The sequence below is a fragment of the Typha angustifolia genome, chromosome 13, assembly GCF_048772165.1.
Source record: "Typha angustifolia cultivar Huaian chromosome 13, ASM4877216v1, whole genome shotgun sequence".
Lineage (NCBI taxonomy): Eukaryota > Viridiplantae > Streptophyta > Magnoliopsida > Poales > Typhaceae > Typha > Typha angustifolia.
Window position 1 is genome coordinate 3,798,567 of NC_133251.1, and position 16,524 is coordinate 3,815,090.

Genomic DNA, 16,524 nt, shown 5'->3' on the forward strand with positions numbered 1-16,524 from the left:
AATGTAGTAGTTGATTTCTCTATATTTTCAAAGGGTTTCACATTGCATTTCCCTTGACTTCATCTCTCTTTTATCCAGTTCAGATTTCTGAAAGTCTAATTTCTGTCATTCCGGTACTGCTGCTGTAAATCCATTTACCAACAGGAATTTCAGAGCACTTCTGATTCATATGGATGAGAATTCTGGAAAAAGACTTGTGAATCGATGCACATGTAGGGTCAGATTTTGGTAGTTAAGTATTATCATCTAGTTTTCAGATTTAGATCAAATTTTGCAAAGAATCATGGTATCATCTGATCCTCTATTTGAGGGAACTATGAGATTCTTACCAATTTGTCATCCTCTAAAAGCATAGGCAAATATCCAGTGAGGTATGAATCCACTACTTAACTCTGTTTTCGTCTAAAACCCTATCAATTATTAAGTCAAAAGACAAAAAATATTAATAGATTCGGTAGAAAAATATTGTATTAAAAGATAAATAGAGTTTATTTTCTTGGTCAGATTGGGTATTTGTTGGTAAGCCAAGTAGCCAACCAATCGTATTTAATTCGAGAAGTCAGCCACATAGCGGTGCGAGTGTGTCACGCAACTACGCCAAGTCTCAACAATGGCGATTAGGGCTTTAGGGCGTCGTCTTTCCCATTGCATTCCACCCGAATTCCGAGAAATCTCGTCTCGCCCACTGCGGAACTTCCGGTCTTTCTCCAAATACCCACGTCTCTCGGGGACATCTCCGTCAACATCTCTGTTCTCACGGCAGGTCGCTATCGCTGCTATCTTGCAAAGGTACGGATTTGCCCAATCCCACCTTCTCGAATTCATCCAAAAGAACAATTTTTTGTTGGACTCTAACCCTTCCGATGCCGAAAAGTGTATTGAGATTCTCCTTTCGTTGGGCTTCTCCCCGAATTCTCTCGTATCGACTCTTTGCTCTTGTCCTTCGGTTTTAGATCCCAAGTTCTTGCGAGAATGGCAGATAGTTTTCATGGAGCTTGGATTAGTTCCTCCTTATGTTATCCAGAAGGTTCTAGAACAATCCGGAAGGTTCGCTATCAAGCCTGAAGATATCCGCAGAAATGTACTCTTTATGAAGAATATGGGCTTTAGAGATGAAACACTGGTAAGCGTTGTGAAGGAATTGCCTCTGATTTTTTTGAAGGATTCGTCTGATATTGGTGGCAAAATTGATATGTTAAGAGGTATTGGACTTAAGTTGGACGAGATTGATCGGATATGTCGTCGTTTCCCTGGATACTTTGCACTAAGTGTTGAAGGTAGGTTGAGGCTCTTGTTTGAGGAATTCAGAGAATTGGGTTTCACCCGAAATGAGGTCAGGACAGTGCTACACGATGATCCGAGGCTCCTTCTCAACATGGAAGTTGGAGAACTTTCTCGGTGTGTGGGATTGATGAATGGTTTGAAGTGCAGGCAGCCAATTAAGGAGAAGATCCTCAGTAGGGGTCACTTGAGAGCAGCGATGGATGTGAAGCTTAGAGTGGATTGCTTGTGCCGGCATGGTTTGATTCATAGAGATGCCTTTAAGGTATTGTTTAAAGAACCGAGAGTGATTATATATGATTTGGAGGACATAGAGAAAAAGATTGAGTTTTTGCTCCACAAGATTAAGTTTGGCATTGCATATCTAGTTGACTATCCCAAATACTTGGGAGTAAATCTCCAGAAACATATAATTCCACGTTATGATGTGATTGAATATTTGGTATCAATTGGTGGTCTTGGAGATGAGGTAGGAATGGATCATATAGTGAAACTTAGCAGGCTTAAGTTTTATAACCTGTTTGTGAAACCATATCCAGAGTGCGAAAAGATTTTTGGAGGACTAGTAAGACAGAAAGAAGTTAAATCACGTCATCCAACTGGAATGTGGAAGCTGTTTAAGCCACAGAAATTTGCAGGGTCAAAAGAGGATGTGAAAAACATGAGGCTTTTCATGGAATCCCTCGCTTAGCAATTGTGCTAGAGTTCGAAATGAGCTGGCATCCTTCACAAATGATCTTCACGTATTATTATGGATTTGAAGGACCTTGAATGGTTAGAGTAATATAATGCAACCAAATGCTACCTATTTTATGGACCAATAAGAGCAGGGATTGATTTCATGCTTGCTTTAGAAATTTAATCTGTACACTGGTATCACTGTATCAGTCTGAAGCACCAAGGAATCTCAAGGTTTTTTGAAAGGCTGAAGAAGGTGAACTGTGTGTCCTTTTGTATTTTCTATTTTGTAATGGAAATAAATGGATAAAACATGAAGATAGAACTGAAACAGTTATTAATACACGGAAGGGTAAAAAATTTAAGCAGAGGAAAATATAGACCACCAACAAATTTATGAGGATTATCACTTCAAAGGTATACAATCAGGTCTATATCCTTCTGAGGTCTGGAATGGAGGAGGCTCTCTTGTTGAGGATTCTTTTATTTCCCTCCTTTCATGTTAACCATTGGGTGGCATGACATAGCAATCTTGTGCTGTTCTAGTGCTCTCATCCTTGGCATGAGAGTGAGATGCTGATGGTGGATAACAGACAAAGCAAGAGTCGTGACAGGTAGATCATGCCAATTAACTATGTCAATTGCTTTCATTAGTTTCTCATCAGAAATAGTCTTTGTACCACTCTGAAGAAGAAAATGAAGGGAAATTCATTAATATCAGCAAAAACTGCTCTCCAGAAGCTTGACAAACTCGATGAAATTAATCCTTCCATCATGATTTATGTCATATGCCATGATCATCTGCTTGCATGCTTGCAGGTCTGTCCCTTCTCTGAAGCCCAGCTTGGGAAGAACCCTCTGCAGCTCCATTGCATCAATGAAACCATCGTCATTCTCATCAAACATTAAGAAGGCCTCCTTCACTTCCTGGAAACTGGGCTCCTCCTCTTCAAACAAGTTAGAGAATTCTTCAAAGTCCATGCTTCCCTTGAGCTGCTCATCATCCTGGCTGAAATTTAACCCCATTCTGCCAATTATCATCTTCACATCTTCTCCGGTCAGCTGATGGTTGCAGTCATGCTGTCTCGATGGTTTTGTTATCTTCTTTTCATCGTGCACCATGGATGAGCTTCTGAAAGGCTTAATGTAAGACAGTAGTAGGGATAGATAGGTGGGCAAGAACATCTGAAGTACCATGACGACCCAGACAATTACAGTATGAAAGAAGAGAAAGCCAACTGATTCTGGAAAAGAAAGAGAGTGGAATATTGCAGTGGTCGATGACGTCTCCATCAATTTCTATTTGGTTGTGGTTGAGAGAACGAGAGACGAGAGGAAGAGAAGAGATTGGTGTTAGTTCAATGATGATAGGGTACCTGAAGTTGGGTCTTTTATAAGATGCCTGAGTTGTCTGAAAAATAAAAAAAGAAGAAGCGTGGTTTCTCATGTTATTCCTACGTTTAATCTCATTGCAGAGAACCTTCTTTTGGAAGGACATTTTAGTCAAAAGAATGGAATATTAATTGAGATGCTTCTGTACATATATATCTGAAAAGGAGGAGGTTTTTTGCCCTTCTTTTCTGGAAGAAACCAGGGCAGCTATCGAGAGAGGAAGGTTCTTGTGTGGTGCATTGATGGTGGAAATTAGGAAAAATAGGTGTGGATTGGAAAAGAGATTTAAGGCTGGCAAGAGCTCTGGTTGTAGGAAGGAACCAGGTTCCTCAAGTTGGAAGTATCTTTGATTCCGGACTAAAGTGGAAATTTCATGGAAAGCGAGAAGCATCAAAGAAGGCATAGTATTTCTTCAGTTTAAACCATTCTCCTGCTCCTGATTTTAGGCAAACAAGCAGAAATTTGTAAGCATAAAGACTAATGCTAATACAATCTGTTAAATTTTGTTATAGGAAGTAAGAAGTTGCTGTTAATCTCGTTCACCATTCCAATCAAGTAATTTGAGTTTAATTTATTAATTTGAGAGATTAAATGGGCTTAAATCAAGCTTGTAGCTTGGTTATTAGTTTGATCTCTTTTACATCCTTTCCAACATTTTCGAATCCGCTGTTGTTTCTTCTGTAATCCTCATGGCATCTACAGGACTACAATAATGTTAGCATGACATTTCTCCATCTTTAGTAGCTCGTCAACTCCAATCAGTATATTTCTGCAAGAAAGAAAAATTCATAGCCGCTAAAAGACGACATTAAAGATATAGAAAGACAGGCACATAGAGTCAGAAGCTACGTAGGCATCATTTTCTTCGAATTTTCTCAACATTTTCGTTTAAATACTCTCTATGCATCTCAAACCTTCTATCAACTACCTTGACATGTTAACCACGAAGTTCATACCAGTTTTCAAATAAAACTTAGTAAAGTTATAGATTACTTGGCGAGCTCTTAAGCTAAGCATTTTAGCAAAGTTATAGATTACAGATGTCATCTGACTTAAAGTAATTTGTGATCACTTTGGCAATAGTGTTCAATTTCTCTCTCTCTCTCTCTCTCTCTCTCTCTCTCTCTCTCTCTCTCTCTCTCTCTCTCTCTCTCTCTCTCTCTCTCTCTCTCTCTTTTATGTAATTTTGCTGAAAATTTGTCTTCCTCTCGTCTCTAGTGAGGCCAGTTTGGTCTCCACTTCTACTTTCCTCGTTAGCTTCAACCGGAATGTGTATTTAAGACTTTGCCTAAGTGAACTGCTTTAAGTAGATGCCAGACAGTACCCCCAAAGACTTGACTTCTTTTTGACTTCATAGTGGCTAGGAAAGTTAAGTAGGACCACGCCATGGACTTGCAATGGCAAAGCATGGTAGATTTTGAAAAAGAATGAGATCTAATTCCTTCCTCACTTTGATTAAGCTACTCTATGACTAGGATGTTCCTTTCTTTGAAGAAGATGAAAGACCATGCCCATGTATATTAGCATTGTAATTTCTGGTGCTGTTGTAAACCAAGTTAAATCCATGTAGTACTAGAAGATTGCTTTGCAGTCCAAAGATACAGAGATGCTTGACTACAAGATGTATTTTTCTTCTCTTATTTTTTTTTTTCCCATTAGATTTAAATTAGTTTGACTGAACTTGATTCGTTATCTTCCCCAAACAGAAAAATTAGATTGGATTTTGTCACATTGTTTCTCACTTTGTTTACATCTATTTCTTAGCATCTTCTACTTGAATTTAATGGAACTTAAAAGTAAAGTCTACAGAAACATGGAAAAATGATACCTTAGAAAAGAGTCAAAAGGTCTTCCAAAAGAATTCAAGGCATTTTTCTCAGTATGGTAACATAGAGAAAGCTATATCTGGCACCATCGAATAGATAAGGCGCTATCTTTTGTCCTCTCTTTTTGTGCCAAAAGAACCAATCTATGTTTGTTCTTAGTGTAGTGTTCTCTATGCCACTGAACAAAGAAAGTGCATCTTTTTTGCATTCGTTATTCTCCTTTTCTTCTTTCTTATCTTTCTAGGATTCAATTGGAAGGTAGCAATGAAAAAGAAAGATGCTTGGTTCCATGGATTAGCTATTCGACCTTATCCTCTCAAAGTAAAGAAGACCCACAGTAGCTTTGCTCATTTTCTCTACCTTTTGCATGAGAATAAGATTGTGCTTGAATTATCTCAATCATTCGTAATGTGACTGTCTCTGCTCTTTTAAGGCTTTATAATGCAAATTTCCATGTTATGGAGATGGAATTACATCTTGACATATATGGTCTCAATTCAGTTCAAAGAAAAAGTTGACAATATTGAGGTGATGAACAGGATGTTCTTCAATTATATAAGTTTCATATATATATATATATATATATATATATATATACTTCCCTCACCTCTCACTTATCTCCTTATTTACATGTTGAGTGGCCATCTTCTTCCTAATTGGAAAATTTCAGTTGTGATAGTTTAAGAGAGCAAAATTTTTATAATCCCCGTTAAGCTTTCTCTTGGAAGTCCAGAGATCGCGAGAGAGCCGCAGGATTGGAATGCAAGAGCCTGGAGTTCTTCGCGGCGTGGTTCTTAAAATCGTCTTTCGGTTGGAATGCGTTGAGGAGACTCTTGCCGCCGACCGCTTCAGCCTCGTCGTTCTTGATGCCGAACATTGCGCAAATAGAGCTCTTGGCGGCTTCATCAGGATCATCAATCCTGAGCGTCTTTGGCACCCAAATGCATCTCTCCTGGGTGGTGCTCTCTTTGAGCCCATTTCCTTCTCCTGCATGCTTGCCTGAGGTAGGAGCTGTGGATGAAGTAGCCGGCGAGTAGAGCCATGGAATGGTCCAAGTGCTACCAGGGATTGCTGCAGCTGGATAGAATGGAAGAGCAAAACTTGAAGTACAGAAGCCAGGTGATGGACTACTCCAAAGACAAGGCCAACGAGTTTGAATCTCTGGACAATTCCCAGTCGTTCTTACTGTCACATTAGCCTTCTCTTCCTCCAGCTTACAGCCTAATCCTATGAAAGAAGATCCGCTTGAGTGGTCATTGGCATCCTCCACTTGCAACCTTTTCTGGCCGCAATTCTCCGCCGTCGGTTCGCAGAGATGCATCTCGTTACCGAACCTCAGAACGGCGCAGTCGGGAGTCATATGGCGATACAGGGATGCTGAATTCTTGTTCTTACGACGGCCAGCGCCGACCGGAACATTCCTCATGGTGCCTCCGGCAGTCCAGTACCTCTGGCAGTTCTTGCAGAAATGCCGAGGTTGGTTGATGTTGTAGTTGTTGTAGTAGCAGAACTTGGTGTCCATGCTGTCGCAGCGCGGGCAAGGGAGGATCTTGTCGGGCTTCTTGGCTGCTACCACTTCCTCTTTCGAATTACTTGCATCAGTCGCTGAGTTCTTCGTAGACGCGTCGTCGTCCGGGGGATCATCCACCTTTTCTCTGGAATTTGGTTGCTCATGATCCTGGTCTTTGGAATGAGCAGCAGTTTCAGCGTTGTTCTGAAACTCCTGAAAATTATAATGTTTACAGTCTTTATTAGATTGAGCAAGAAACAGACAATCATGCTGCAAAATTTTCTCCTAATAACAAATCTATATTAGCTTGAAAGACTTAAAACACGAACTTTGTATGACCACTTTTAAGCACATAATAATTCAAAGCTAAAAGATTCATCTCTATTCCTTCTCCTTTTTTTCTGGAACCACTACAAGATTTGATTGCTCTTAAGATCCCATTAAATGAATCGTAATGAAAAAGAAGAAGACCATACCCAAGCAAAACCTTGGAGAAACCTTTAAAGAATGAACAAAGAACTCAACAATATATACCTTTTCTGCTTCTTTGTAACAATCTCTATTTGGCTGCCGCAGTAAGATGGTTCTTCCAAAGAGCTTTATAGAAGAATCCTTAATCTCCGACATCTCCCCTTCTTTCTCTCCTTTGTTGCCCTCTAACTCTCTCTCTCTCTCTCTCTCTCTCTCTCTCTCTCTCTCTCTCTCTCTCTCTCTCTCTCTCTCTCTCTGTGCTCTGTTCCTTTTATCCAATTCCCTCCACCTTTAACTGCTCGAGTTCCTCCCCAGCCCGCCCGGATTTAAAAGTCCACGTCAGCAGTGGGAGGGGATTCTGAGCCACAAGTTCCCTTTGTGGTCTTAGGAGATGGGTTTATTTGATTCTCTTAGTTATTCTCTTTGCCTTTTCCTTTGGCCTTTCTTATCATCACCCAAGAATTCACCCCCACAACACCAAGCATTGTGGTGCAGAAGGTGGCCATTCTAACTCAGCACCAATAATAAACTCCTCTCTTCCAATTTTTGGTCAAAGAAGCAAAAAAAACTTCCAAATTTCTATTCCTCCAAGTATATGGCAGTCGTGAGAGATATTAGCTACGATGTTGTCATATCATCTTATTTGTAATCTCGTTCGAAAACATAATATCTTTTTAAAATAATTATTGTTGCGGGTTATTTATTTTACTCTCTAGTTTCTCTCTTTATTCCCTCTGTAACTTTTCTTCAATTTCTAGTGTGTGGTGAGCTTTTCCTTAGACTTTTTTCCTTTGTTTGTGGCTTGTTCTCTCTTTTTTGCTAAGCATTGGATGAAGTAATTCTATAGAGGGTATAAATGAAGTAATTAGCTTCTAGGGTTAGATATGAATAAATGAAGTTTGACTCAATTGACTAAATGAGTTAGTAAGTAATGCATCTTTCATTTTAAAAACACAAAATTACTAAACCATGATCACCTAGCTACTGTCACACCTCACTATATTTGGTAGTGCATTCCAGCCTTCCAAAAACTTGACTTGTTATATCTCCCCACTTCCAAAATTATCTCCCTGACTTCCTATTGAAGATTCCTACATCTAATGATATCTTTCCACCAACAACATTGCTAGTCCCTTTTGTTAGAATTTCTTTCTTCTTGTATCACACTCAAATTTACCAAGAAACCCTCTTGTTGTACTTGGTTTCTTTGTCTCATATTAGGATTCTTTGGTAATTTTGAAGGTCTATTGCTAAGGTAATGGAGCCTGCTCCATAGTGTGGCACTAGCTAAAGGAAGGAGAGTGATGTTAGATAGATAGAATTGCACTGAAGAATTTCCTTTTTATTTTAAATCTTGGTCTAAGATAAGATATGGGGCTCCATAAAAAGAGAGCTCATGAATCTGAATAAAGGCATGGAAAGGGTTTCATTTCCTTTATCTGCTAGTGATTGCATTGACCTTCACCTACCTCATTGTTCCCTTGCATGCATGCATGCAAAACCTTCAGCATGTAATCCTCTCAAAGTCTCACAAAAGTCTACCCTTTTTGTTCTTCTTCATTCCTATGTTCCTTCTTAGGACTTGGAGCAACTTTGGCAGCTCAGGTACACTCTGCAACTCTTTAGATGCAGTGGATGATCTTCTGTTTGTAGCTTATTAGAGAACATATCTTGCAGAGAAGAGTACTGATTACTGAAGCAGTTCAGCAGAGAAGGAAATGAGGGTGATCTGGATGGCAGAAAGAATATATGAGCTCTCTTGCAGTTTGTTTGGAATAGTTATTCAATGTTCTTATTCCAGTTTAGGTACATTATAGTGTTTTTGGATAAGTTGAGGTGATTCATTGGAATCATTGCACATCCTTCTTTTTCTCCATTAAGAAGCTGCAGTTGGAGGAAGCAACTTGTTCTCTTTAAAGTTAAAATGGCCCACCAAATAGCATGGCCCATCAAATGATATGCTCGACTCTTTCAGCAAACGCTTCATGGGCCCTGTGGGCCCAGAGCTTCAGTTGCCACGTGTCCAAGATACATTAAAGCAAATGAATGGGCCATGGCCCAAAACCCATATGTCCACATGTAAGAATTTTATTCGAGGGATAATCACACTTAGACCCTGTATGTATGCACTCTTTCATCTCTGACTTTGTATATATTGGCCTTTTAAATTATGGAAAAACCCTCAGGGTGTTTAAAAAAAAAATTAAATAATATTTTATCATTTTATATATATTTTTTGAGAAAAATAGTTAATATGTCAAGAAATATATATAACTACGAGTTATGTGAAAATGAGCAATAGTTGCAAGCCACCAAGTCGAAGGATTTTTATTTTAAACCATGCATGAGTGAGTAAAGTCAGAGTTAGCCAAATCCTATATAATAATACCGTATATTTTGACTTATATTATAAATAAAACTCTCTTTTTATTACATTTTTTTTAATAAACAGAGCCCTATTTATTGAAAAATATTGAGCCACACCTTATTGTTTGATAAACAAATATAATCTGAAAAATACATTGCTCACAAGTGATGGTGTAACATTGTACATTGTGTATTGATTATAAATGGTTGCTGGTCGCTGGATGATAAAAGAGAAAAATTAAGCCCCCTCCCCTCCTATATTACTAAAATTGCATAGAAGCACTAAAACTAAATCTCATAAGTTCAATGAATCCAAACTGGAGTAGTTTAATCTCGAATATTGTATTAGAAAAATAAATAAAATATTATTCAGAATAGATGGAATATTATACTTTTAATTCCATCCAGATTAGTGTTTATTAAGTGTTAAGATTAAATCGTGAAAGCTTAATTTATTTAAAAAAAACGAGCTTTATCTACAGTAACAGTATAGACAAAGTTTAGTGTTTTATTTGACTTTTAGGCAACTAAGTCAAAAATACCACTATAACAAAATCCTCACGTTTGTTCAGTTTATGCTTCTAATAGCCATAGTTTTGATGCGTTCGGTTAAATCCTTTTAGGGTTCTTCGCCTTCCAAGTGCGATCTCCATAATTAAATGGCACGCGGTTCTTTTTAGGCCCTTCGTTTCAACCCCCCACCGATTTGACTTTGGGATCACCTCCACTAGTAAATGCTCCTTGGGGTCGCCGTTTTGACTCTTGTTCAAATATCCAAATCCTTAAGCCTCCCTGTTCCTATCGTAAAGTCAACGACTTCTGAGCGCATAGCCCAAGAACTCCACATATGTGCATGTGCGTTGAAACTTGAAACTGGTCTCTTTATATGTTTATAAAACTTTGTTGTCTTCTTTCTTTGACTCTGACGAGATCTAACAGGGGAAAGGTAAGGAAGACGAAGACATGGGAAGACCTCCATTTTGCGAGAAACTGGGGGTAAAAAAGGGTCCTTGGACACCAGAAGAAGATATCATCTTGGTCTCCTACATTCATGAACATGGGCCAGGGAACTGGGGGATTGTTCCAGTCAAAACGGGTGAGATTTTTAGATCCCTGTGATCCAAAGATGGCATTTGGGACATGGCAAAGATTGCATGCTGATGTCGTTAATCTTCTTGTTGTTTTTTTAAAGGTCTGATGAGATGCAGCAAGAGCTGCAGGCTTAGATGGACAAACTACCTCAGGCCTGGCATCAAGAGAGGTAACTTCACAGATCAGGAGGAGAAGCTCATCATCCAACTCCAAGCTCTTTTGGGCAATAGGTAAGGATAGATTCAAACAAATTTGAGTGAACTCGACGATCTTTCTTATCGCTCGCTCTGGTACCATGTTAATCGGTGCACCTTCTTACAGATGGGCAGCCATAGCTTCATATCTCCCAGAAAGAACAGACAATGACATCAAGAACCACTGGAACACCCACCTGAAGAAGAAGCTCAGAAAGGCCGAAACAAGCACGAATTATCCTCCGACGAGCGTCGGCGGCGGACTAGTAGTCTCAAGCCACAAGTCCATCTCAAAGTTCCAGTGGGAGAAGAGGCTGCAAACTGACATCAACATGGCAAGACAAGCTCTCTTCAATGCCTTGTCTATTGACAACAAGCCCAGCCCTTGCCCCACACCTGAGCAGCTGAAGGCCTCCTCCCCTAATGGCTATGCTTCGAGTACTAATAACATCTCTAGGCTTCTCGAGGGATGGATGAAGAAGAGTTCACCAAAGCCCAGCACATCACAACAGACCACCTCTGCTGGCTTGACTGAGACTTGCTATTCATCCTCTAGCCATGGAACAGCGAGCACTTGTAACCATGTCATGTCACCTGAGAATGTTGAGGGCCAGGTGACACTCTCCTTGCTTGAGTCTTGGTTGTTTGATGAGAATGTGGAGCAAGGGGAATTAGATGACATTGTTTGATAGATCTTTCTTTAATTCTATGTACTTTGGTCTTGTCGTGTATGTACGTAGACTACTTCTCATCTCAAAGGAGGTCAATGGAGGAAAGTTTTTGTATATATTACTTGGTTTATCTATTACATAAATCATCTTAGTTCTCTCTATTCCATGTACTAATCTTTGCTAACATATATAGCCAACTACATAGTCTGGGATAAAAAAAGAAAGCGCCGTAAAAGACTCTCATGTATGCCATTAAATGCCATGAATGCTCCACAGGAGAGTAAGTACCATTAAATGCATGCCTTCAACTACACAAGTGGGTGGACTGATATCAAGAGAGCATGCAACAAGTCTCTTTCTCATTATATAAACGGAAAGAAGATTAAGAGTACAAGGCTTCTTTGAGGAAACTATGGACTCGTATTTCTTAGAGGATAAATTTTAAAAATAGGTTTAACGTAGTATTAAAAAATGAAGTATTGAGTTTGAATTCTATCATTTAAAATATAAAATTTCAATCCATTTAAACCAAATCTGCTTTATGAGATTATCAAAATATTTTAAGCCCAGAAACCAAGGAAAATATTAAAATATCAATTATAAACATTATTATTTTTCTAACAATAAGTTTGTAAAGCAATTGAGAAGTTATCAATACAAACATGAAATTGGGACAGACATGGCTCACGAGGGAGATGGACATGAGATCCCATTTTGATTAAGATGCTTAGTTGGTGAAAGCTATCTCATGGCTAAGGAACTCTCCTCTCAAAATGTGCCATGCTTGGTAGGTTACCATCACTCTTCCTAACTGCTGTCTTCACTCCTCGTAAGTAGTTGCAAGAAGACAGCGTCATGGGCAACCAAAGAGACATTAAAAGGAGCAATTAGATAACTATATGAGTAGGTGCATGGCCTGGTGGCATGCATCACAATGACATGAATTGGGGACCATGGCATTTGTCAACTATATAAGAAACTTAAGGGAAGATGGCAGGATTAAAAAACCAATTTGTACAAAAATGAGTAGTGATATAAGACAAATAATATTTCTCTTACTTAGTTAAGTACCAGCAAATGTAAACAAATTTCTCTTTTACTTAGTTAAGTAACACCATGATCAATATTGTTAGGTTACATCATATTTATAATTTTACCCACATATAAGAAATCTTAATCATCAACATTTTGGTTTAAGATTCCAAGGGCCTTCAAGCATTAGTCTGATCTCTTCAAAGGCTAAGTTGGGCTTTGGGCCGGACTGGGCCGGGCCGGTTTCCTTCTGGTTCCCTTGTATGCTTTCACTCGGTATGTATGTATGTATATATGTAATACATAGGTAGATCCAATTGGCTAAAATGCATGACCTAGCATGGCTAGACCTTCTGTCATGGGGCTCATCATAAGACATGGTGATCTCCTCTTTGTTTTTAGATACACCAACTTGTATCTCTCCGAGAGAGAGAGAGAGAGAGAGAGAGAGAGAAGATATATCTTTATATGTGGTAAGAAATTAAAACCATTGTAGCAATATGGGTCCTAGTTAGCTAGAAAGTATGTGGCAAGAAATTGCAACCTTAAATATTTATCACATGCAACTTGTAAGATGAGGTTCTAGTTCTACACAAGTGGATGAGAAAGTTTTAAGGCAAACAGTAAGCCGTATTGACCTATATATTGTAATCACATGTGACACATTTATGGGTCTTATCCTTTATGATATGGTGGATTAAAGAACATATATTTTGGTGGGCATGTAACATGGTGGAATGATCATCTGTGGCCTATCTTTGAAACTCCCATGCAAATTGTGATCGAGGCATGATGAGCCCAAAAGAGAGACATTGATGAGTAGCCATCATGAAGGTGACAAGAGCATGGCGAACTCTCCTCTTCATCTATTCGAGCTGGAGGATATCTGAATAGCCCCCAAGTTGTGAGATGTGGCTATCATATTAATATCAACTTCTTCTTTGTTGAATAAGTTTTGGTGATCGAGTTTGCGAAACCACCATGAATCTGAAGTGCTTGTGATTGAGAAATTGAAAATTTCCAGCGTTTTAATTTGTTATGTAATCTCATCTTCTTTCTTGATTACATTATATATATATATATATAGCCATGGAGTGGAGTAGTAGCTATCTTCAAGGTTCACCCTGAAGCTGACAGGAGAGGAGAGCATGGAGATTTCCGTGCCAGATGAGGTTAAGTATATGTGGATCCAAAATAATATTTTATGTAGTTATCACCATAACTCCTGAGAGAGACTCTGACAAATTGCATTTTGGCATATATCTGGGATACCATATCTTGAAAGGTATGAGCATTAAGTGCATGAGGCCTAAGATTATCCTGTTACCCATCAGAAAAAACTTCGTGCACAACTTCTGTTTTAAGTGAAAGGTATGAGCATTAGGTAGTACAAACTAATGTGCTTATGTTTTGGTTGCATGACCAACCAAATAATTAATCTATCAACATAAACATCGCATTCTTAATTAAGGCTGCACAAAATTAATTAACGAAAAATATAGCAATACATCATTCATCAATATCTCAATCCAATCGTACATGAAATCTTCACTTAATCCATCAACTTCTAGTGCATGTAAAGAGTACGCCGGGCCTGAATCTGCGAGAGCGCCGTCGGCGCCGCCGGTTCTTCTGGCTGCCCCTCCTGATCTGACTCCGAGTCAATCATCTCGAAACTCCTTGTGCGACACCTTGTGATCGGCGAAGCGGACCTTTCAACCCCTAACTGCTCGTGCCGGCCGGAGACCGACATGGCCCTATGCGAGTCGGCCGCCACGCTCACTGCCTTGCGGCTCACGCAGCCCATGAATATCCCCGGCCGGTGCGACCTCGAGGTCTTCTTGCCGTCGATGTCATTCGGAGTATAGCCATTCGACTCCGATGCGACCGACAAGTTCGCGGCGCTGCCCGTCGCCACGCTCCAGTCGATGCTCGCCTCGCTAGGCTCGTAGCCGCCGGTCGCCACCGACTCGTCCCCGTCGCGCTCGAAGAACGGGTGCGAGCTGACGGATAAGCTCTCGATCTCGAACAAATCCGAGCTCGACTCGCTTCCTAAACCATCATCATCATTGTTGCCATCATTACAGCAGCCGCCGCCGCCGCCCCTGGCAGCGGCATTGGCCAAAGTCAGCGTTGTCAAGCTTGTCCTAAGACTAGAGCTTCTCTCACCTACTTTTTTCTCCTCTCTTCTCGACTCCCTTCCAACGGTCACTTTTGCCGCCACGGAATTCAAATTTGGCGGGAAAGCAAGCACGCCTTCCTCTTTAAATGCAAAGCCAAGCCTCTCCATTCGCAAGTCCTTGCCATGCTTTACCTCATGAAGCCAAGTTAACTTCTCGCCCCTGCCGGCGGGCTTTGTAGCCGACCAGGCTCCAACCTCGACGTCGACCGCCTTCTTCCCCAAGCACGGGCACCGGAAGACGCTTAAAAACCGGTTACCATTTTGCTGCCCTCGTGTGTCCGTTGCCCGAGGATACCTCCGGTGGTCTCGGAGCAGAGTGCTCTGACTATTGCAGCTCGCCTCGGAGCTCGAATACCGGCTCCGCATCGGCTTAGACTTCATACTCCCCTTCGCCTCTCTCTTCGTCGGTTTCTTGAGGCCTCTAACCGCCGCCAGCTCAATGGCGCCGTCCATCCCGCCGCTGAAGTACTTCTCGGCGTCGAATATGTCGAGCTCCCCGTCATCCGACCGCCTTCGGTTTAGAGATAAGTTCGTCCGGCGAGACGGCGAGCGGTGCGGGCCGGATCTTTCGAGCTCGAACTGGAAGCTTTGTCTCACGAGATTGAGGTAGGAAGAGAAGGAATCGTTCCGGAGAGGGCCGGGGTTGGTATCCAGCGATGAGGAGTTTGTCAAAGAGGCCATTGGAGGTAAGAGAGGAAGTAAAACTATAAAAGTGAATCTAAGTAGATACCAAAGAAGGCCAGTATCTGCAAAAGGGGAGGATGAGATTGGAGTGGCATATGATGGGCTCTCATTAATAGACAAGCTAAGAAAGCCAAAAAAAAACTAAGGGAGGGGAAATATTTGTAGCCATGCACATAGCAGTCAAAAGATAGGCCAACGACTATTAGAACAATAGACTCTTAGAACCCTTATCTTTTTGCATGGATTACCTGTAAAAGTTAATCGCCAATTATCTTTTGATCCATTTAAAAGTAAAAATATATAAATACCATTACTCTATTTGTATGAATTACTCTCAATAAGGGCATCTTTTGTCTACTCATATATTAAATGGTTTATATTTTTAACGTATAGTTATAAATAAATTAACTAGAAGGATATCCATGCAAAAATAATAGAGTTTGAAAGGTATATGCATGCAAATACGAAATTTAGAATAGTATACGAACAAATACGGAACTTTTGATAGGTATATATGCAAAATAAAAAATCTTTTTTTTATTTAACAATAGAAATTTAGAGATATTTTCTTTACTCTTAGGTATAACCAACGATGGCCGTGCCACGGCACTTGCCGAGAAGATAAAAAAGAGATACTCACCTTCATTGTCGCCGATCGTCGCTCGCCGCTCACCCGAAAGCGTCATGTGCGTTAGCCTGGGGGAGAAGATGAGATTGAGAGAGAGAGAAATCGAGAGAGAGATCGATATATATATATATATATATATATATATATATATATATATATATATATATATAAGGTTATAAAAGATTATCAGTTAAAATTTAAGTTGCGGATCGGGATCTCTCTCTCGATCTCATCTTCTCCCTCCTAACCCCGACGCGCTCGGGCGACGGCGACGGTGATCGGCAACGGATAACTTGACGGCGAGTGGCGGAACTATTACGAGGGATACCGTGCGGCACCCTTCGTGCGATGTGCGGTACGCTACCGGCACGGCCATCTATGGGTATAACACATCCATCCACTGCTAAATAGAAAAAATCAAATAAGCATTTGTGGTTTGTAACCAGGCAAGATTTGGAAAATAGGGTGCATACGCAAGCAGAGAATCTAAACAAGAGAATATTATCGCTGAAATAT

General features: G+C 40.2%; 4 protein-coding genes across 4 annotated transcripts; 2 read left to right on the forward strand and 2 right to left on the reverse strand.

Annotated features, from left to right (window-relative positions):
- The first annotated feature begins 97 nt into the window (after positions 1–97).
- LOC140774562 (transcription termination factor MTERF15, mitochondrial) lies at positions 98–2,914 on the forward strand. The gene is made up of 2 exons (XM_073117601.1): positions 98–2,573; positions 2,779–2,914. The coding sequence occupies exon 1, from the start codon at positions 611–613 to the stop codon at positions 1,970–1,972; it is 1,362 nt and encodes a 453-aa protein (XP_072973702.1). The 5' UTR covers positions 98–610; the 3' UTR covers positions 1,973–2,573; positions 2,779–2,914.
- A 2,745-nt stretch (positions 2,915–5,659) lies between these two features.
- Positions 5,660–7,358, reverse strand: LOC140774279 (cyclic dof factor 1-like). Its single transcript, XM_073117202.1, has 2 exons — positions 7,222–7,358; positions 5,660–6,900 (listed from the first exon to the last, which is right to left on the reverse strand). Exons 1-2 carry the CDS (start codon positions 7,312–7,314, stop codon positions 5,887–5,889), a joined length of 1,107 nt encoding a protein of 368 aa, XP_072973303.1. The 5' UTR covers positions 7,315–7,358; the 3' UTR covers positions 5,660–5,886.
- Positions 7,359–10,364: 3,006 nt separating this feature from the next.
- Positions 10,365–11,578, forward strand: LOC140774495 (myb-related protein 306-like). Its single transcript, XM_073117510.1, has 4 exons — positions 10,365–10,380; positions 10,465–10,621; positions 10,718–10,847; positions 10,939–11,578. The coding sequence occupies exons 2-4, from the start codon at positions 10,489–10,491 to the stop codon at positions 11,498–11,500; spliced, it is 825 nt and encodes a 274-aa protein (XP_072973611.1). The 5' UTR covers positions 10,365–10,380; positions 10,465–10,488; the 3' UTR covers positions 11,501–11,578.
- A 2,289-nt stretch (positions 11,579–13,867) lies between these two features.
- On the reverse strand, positions 13,868–16,109 carry LOC140774032 (protein PHYTOCHROME KINASE SUBSTRATE 1-like). The gene is made up of 2 exons (XM_073116860.1): positions 16,021–16,109; positions 13,868–15,628 (listed from the first exon to the last, which is right to left on the reverse strand). The coding sequence occupies exon 2, from the start codon at positions 15,375–15,377 to the stop codon at positions 14,082–14,084; it is 1,296 nt and encodes a 431-aa protein (XP_072972961.1). The 5' UTR covers positions 15,378–15,628; positions 16,021–16,109; the 3' UTR covers positions 13,868–14,081.
- Between the last annotated feature and the right edge of the window lie 415 nt (positions 16,110–16,524).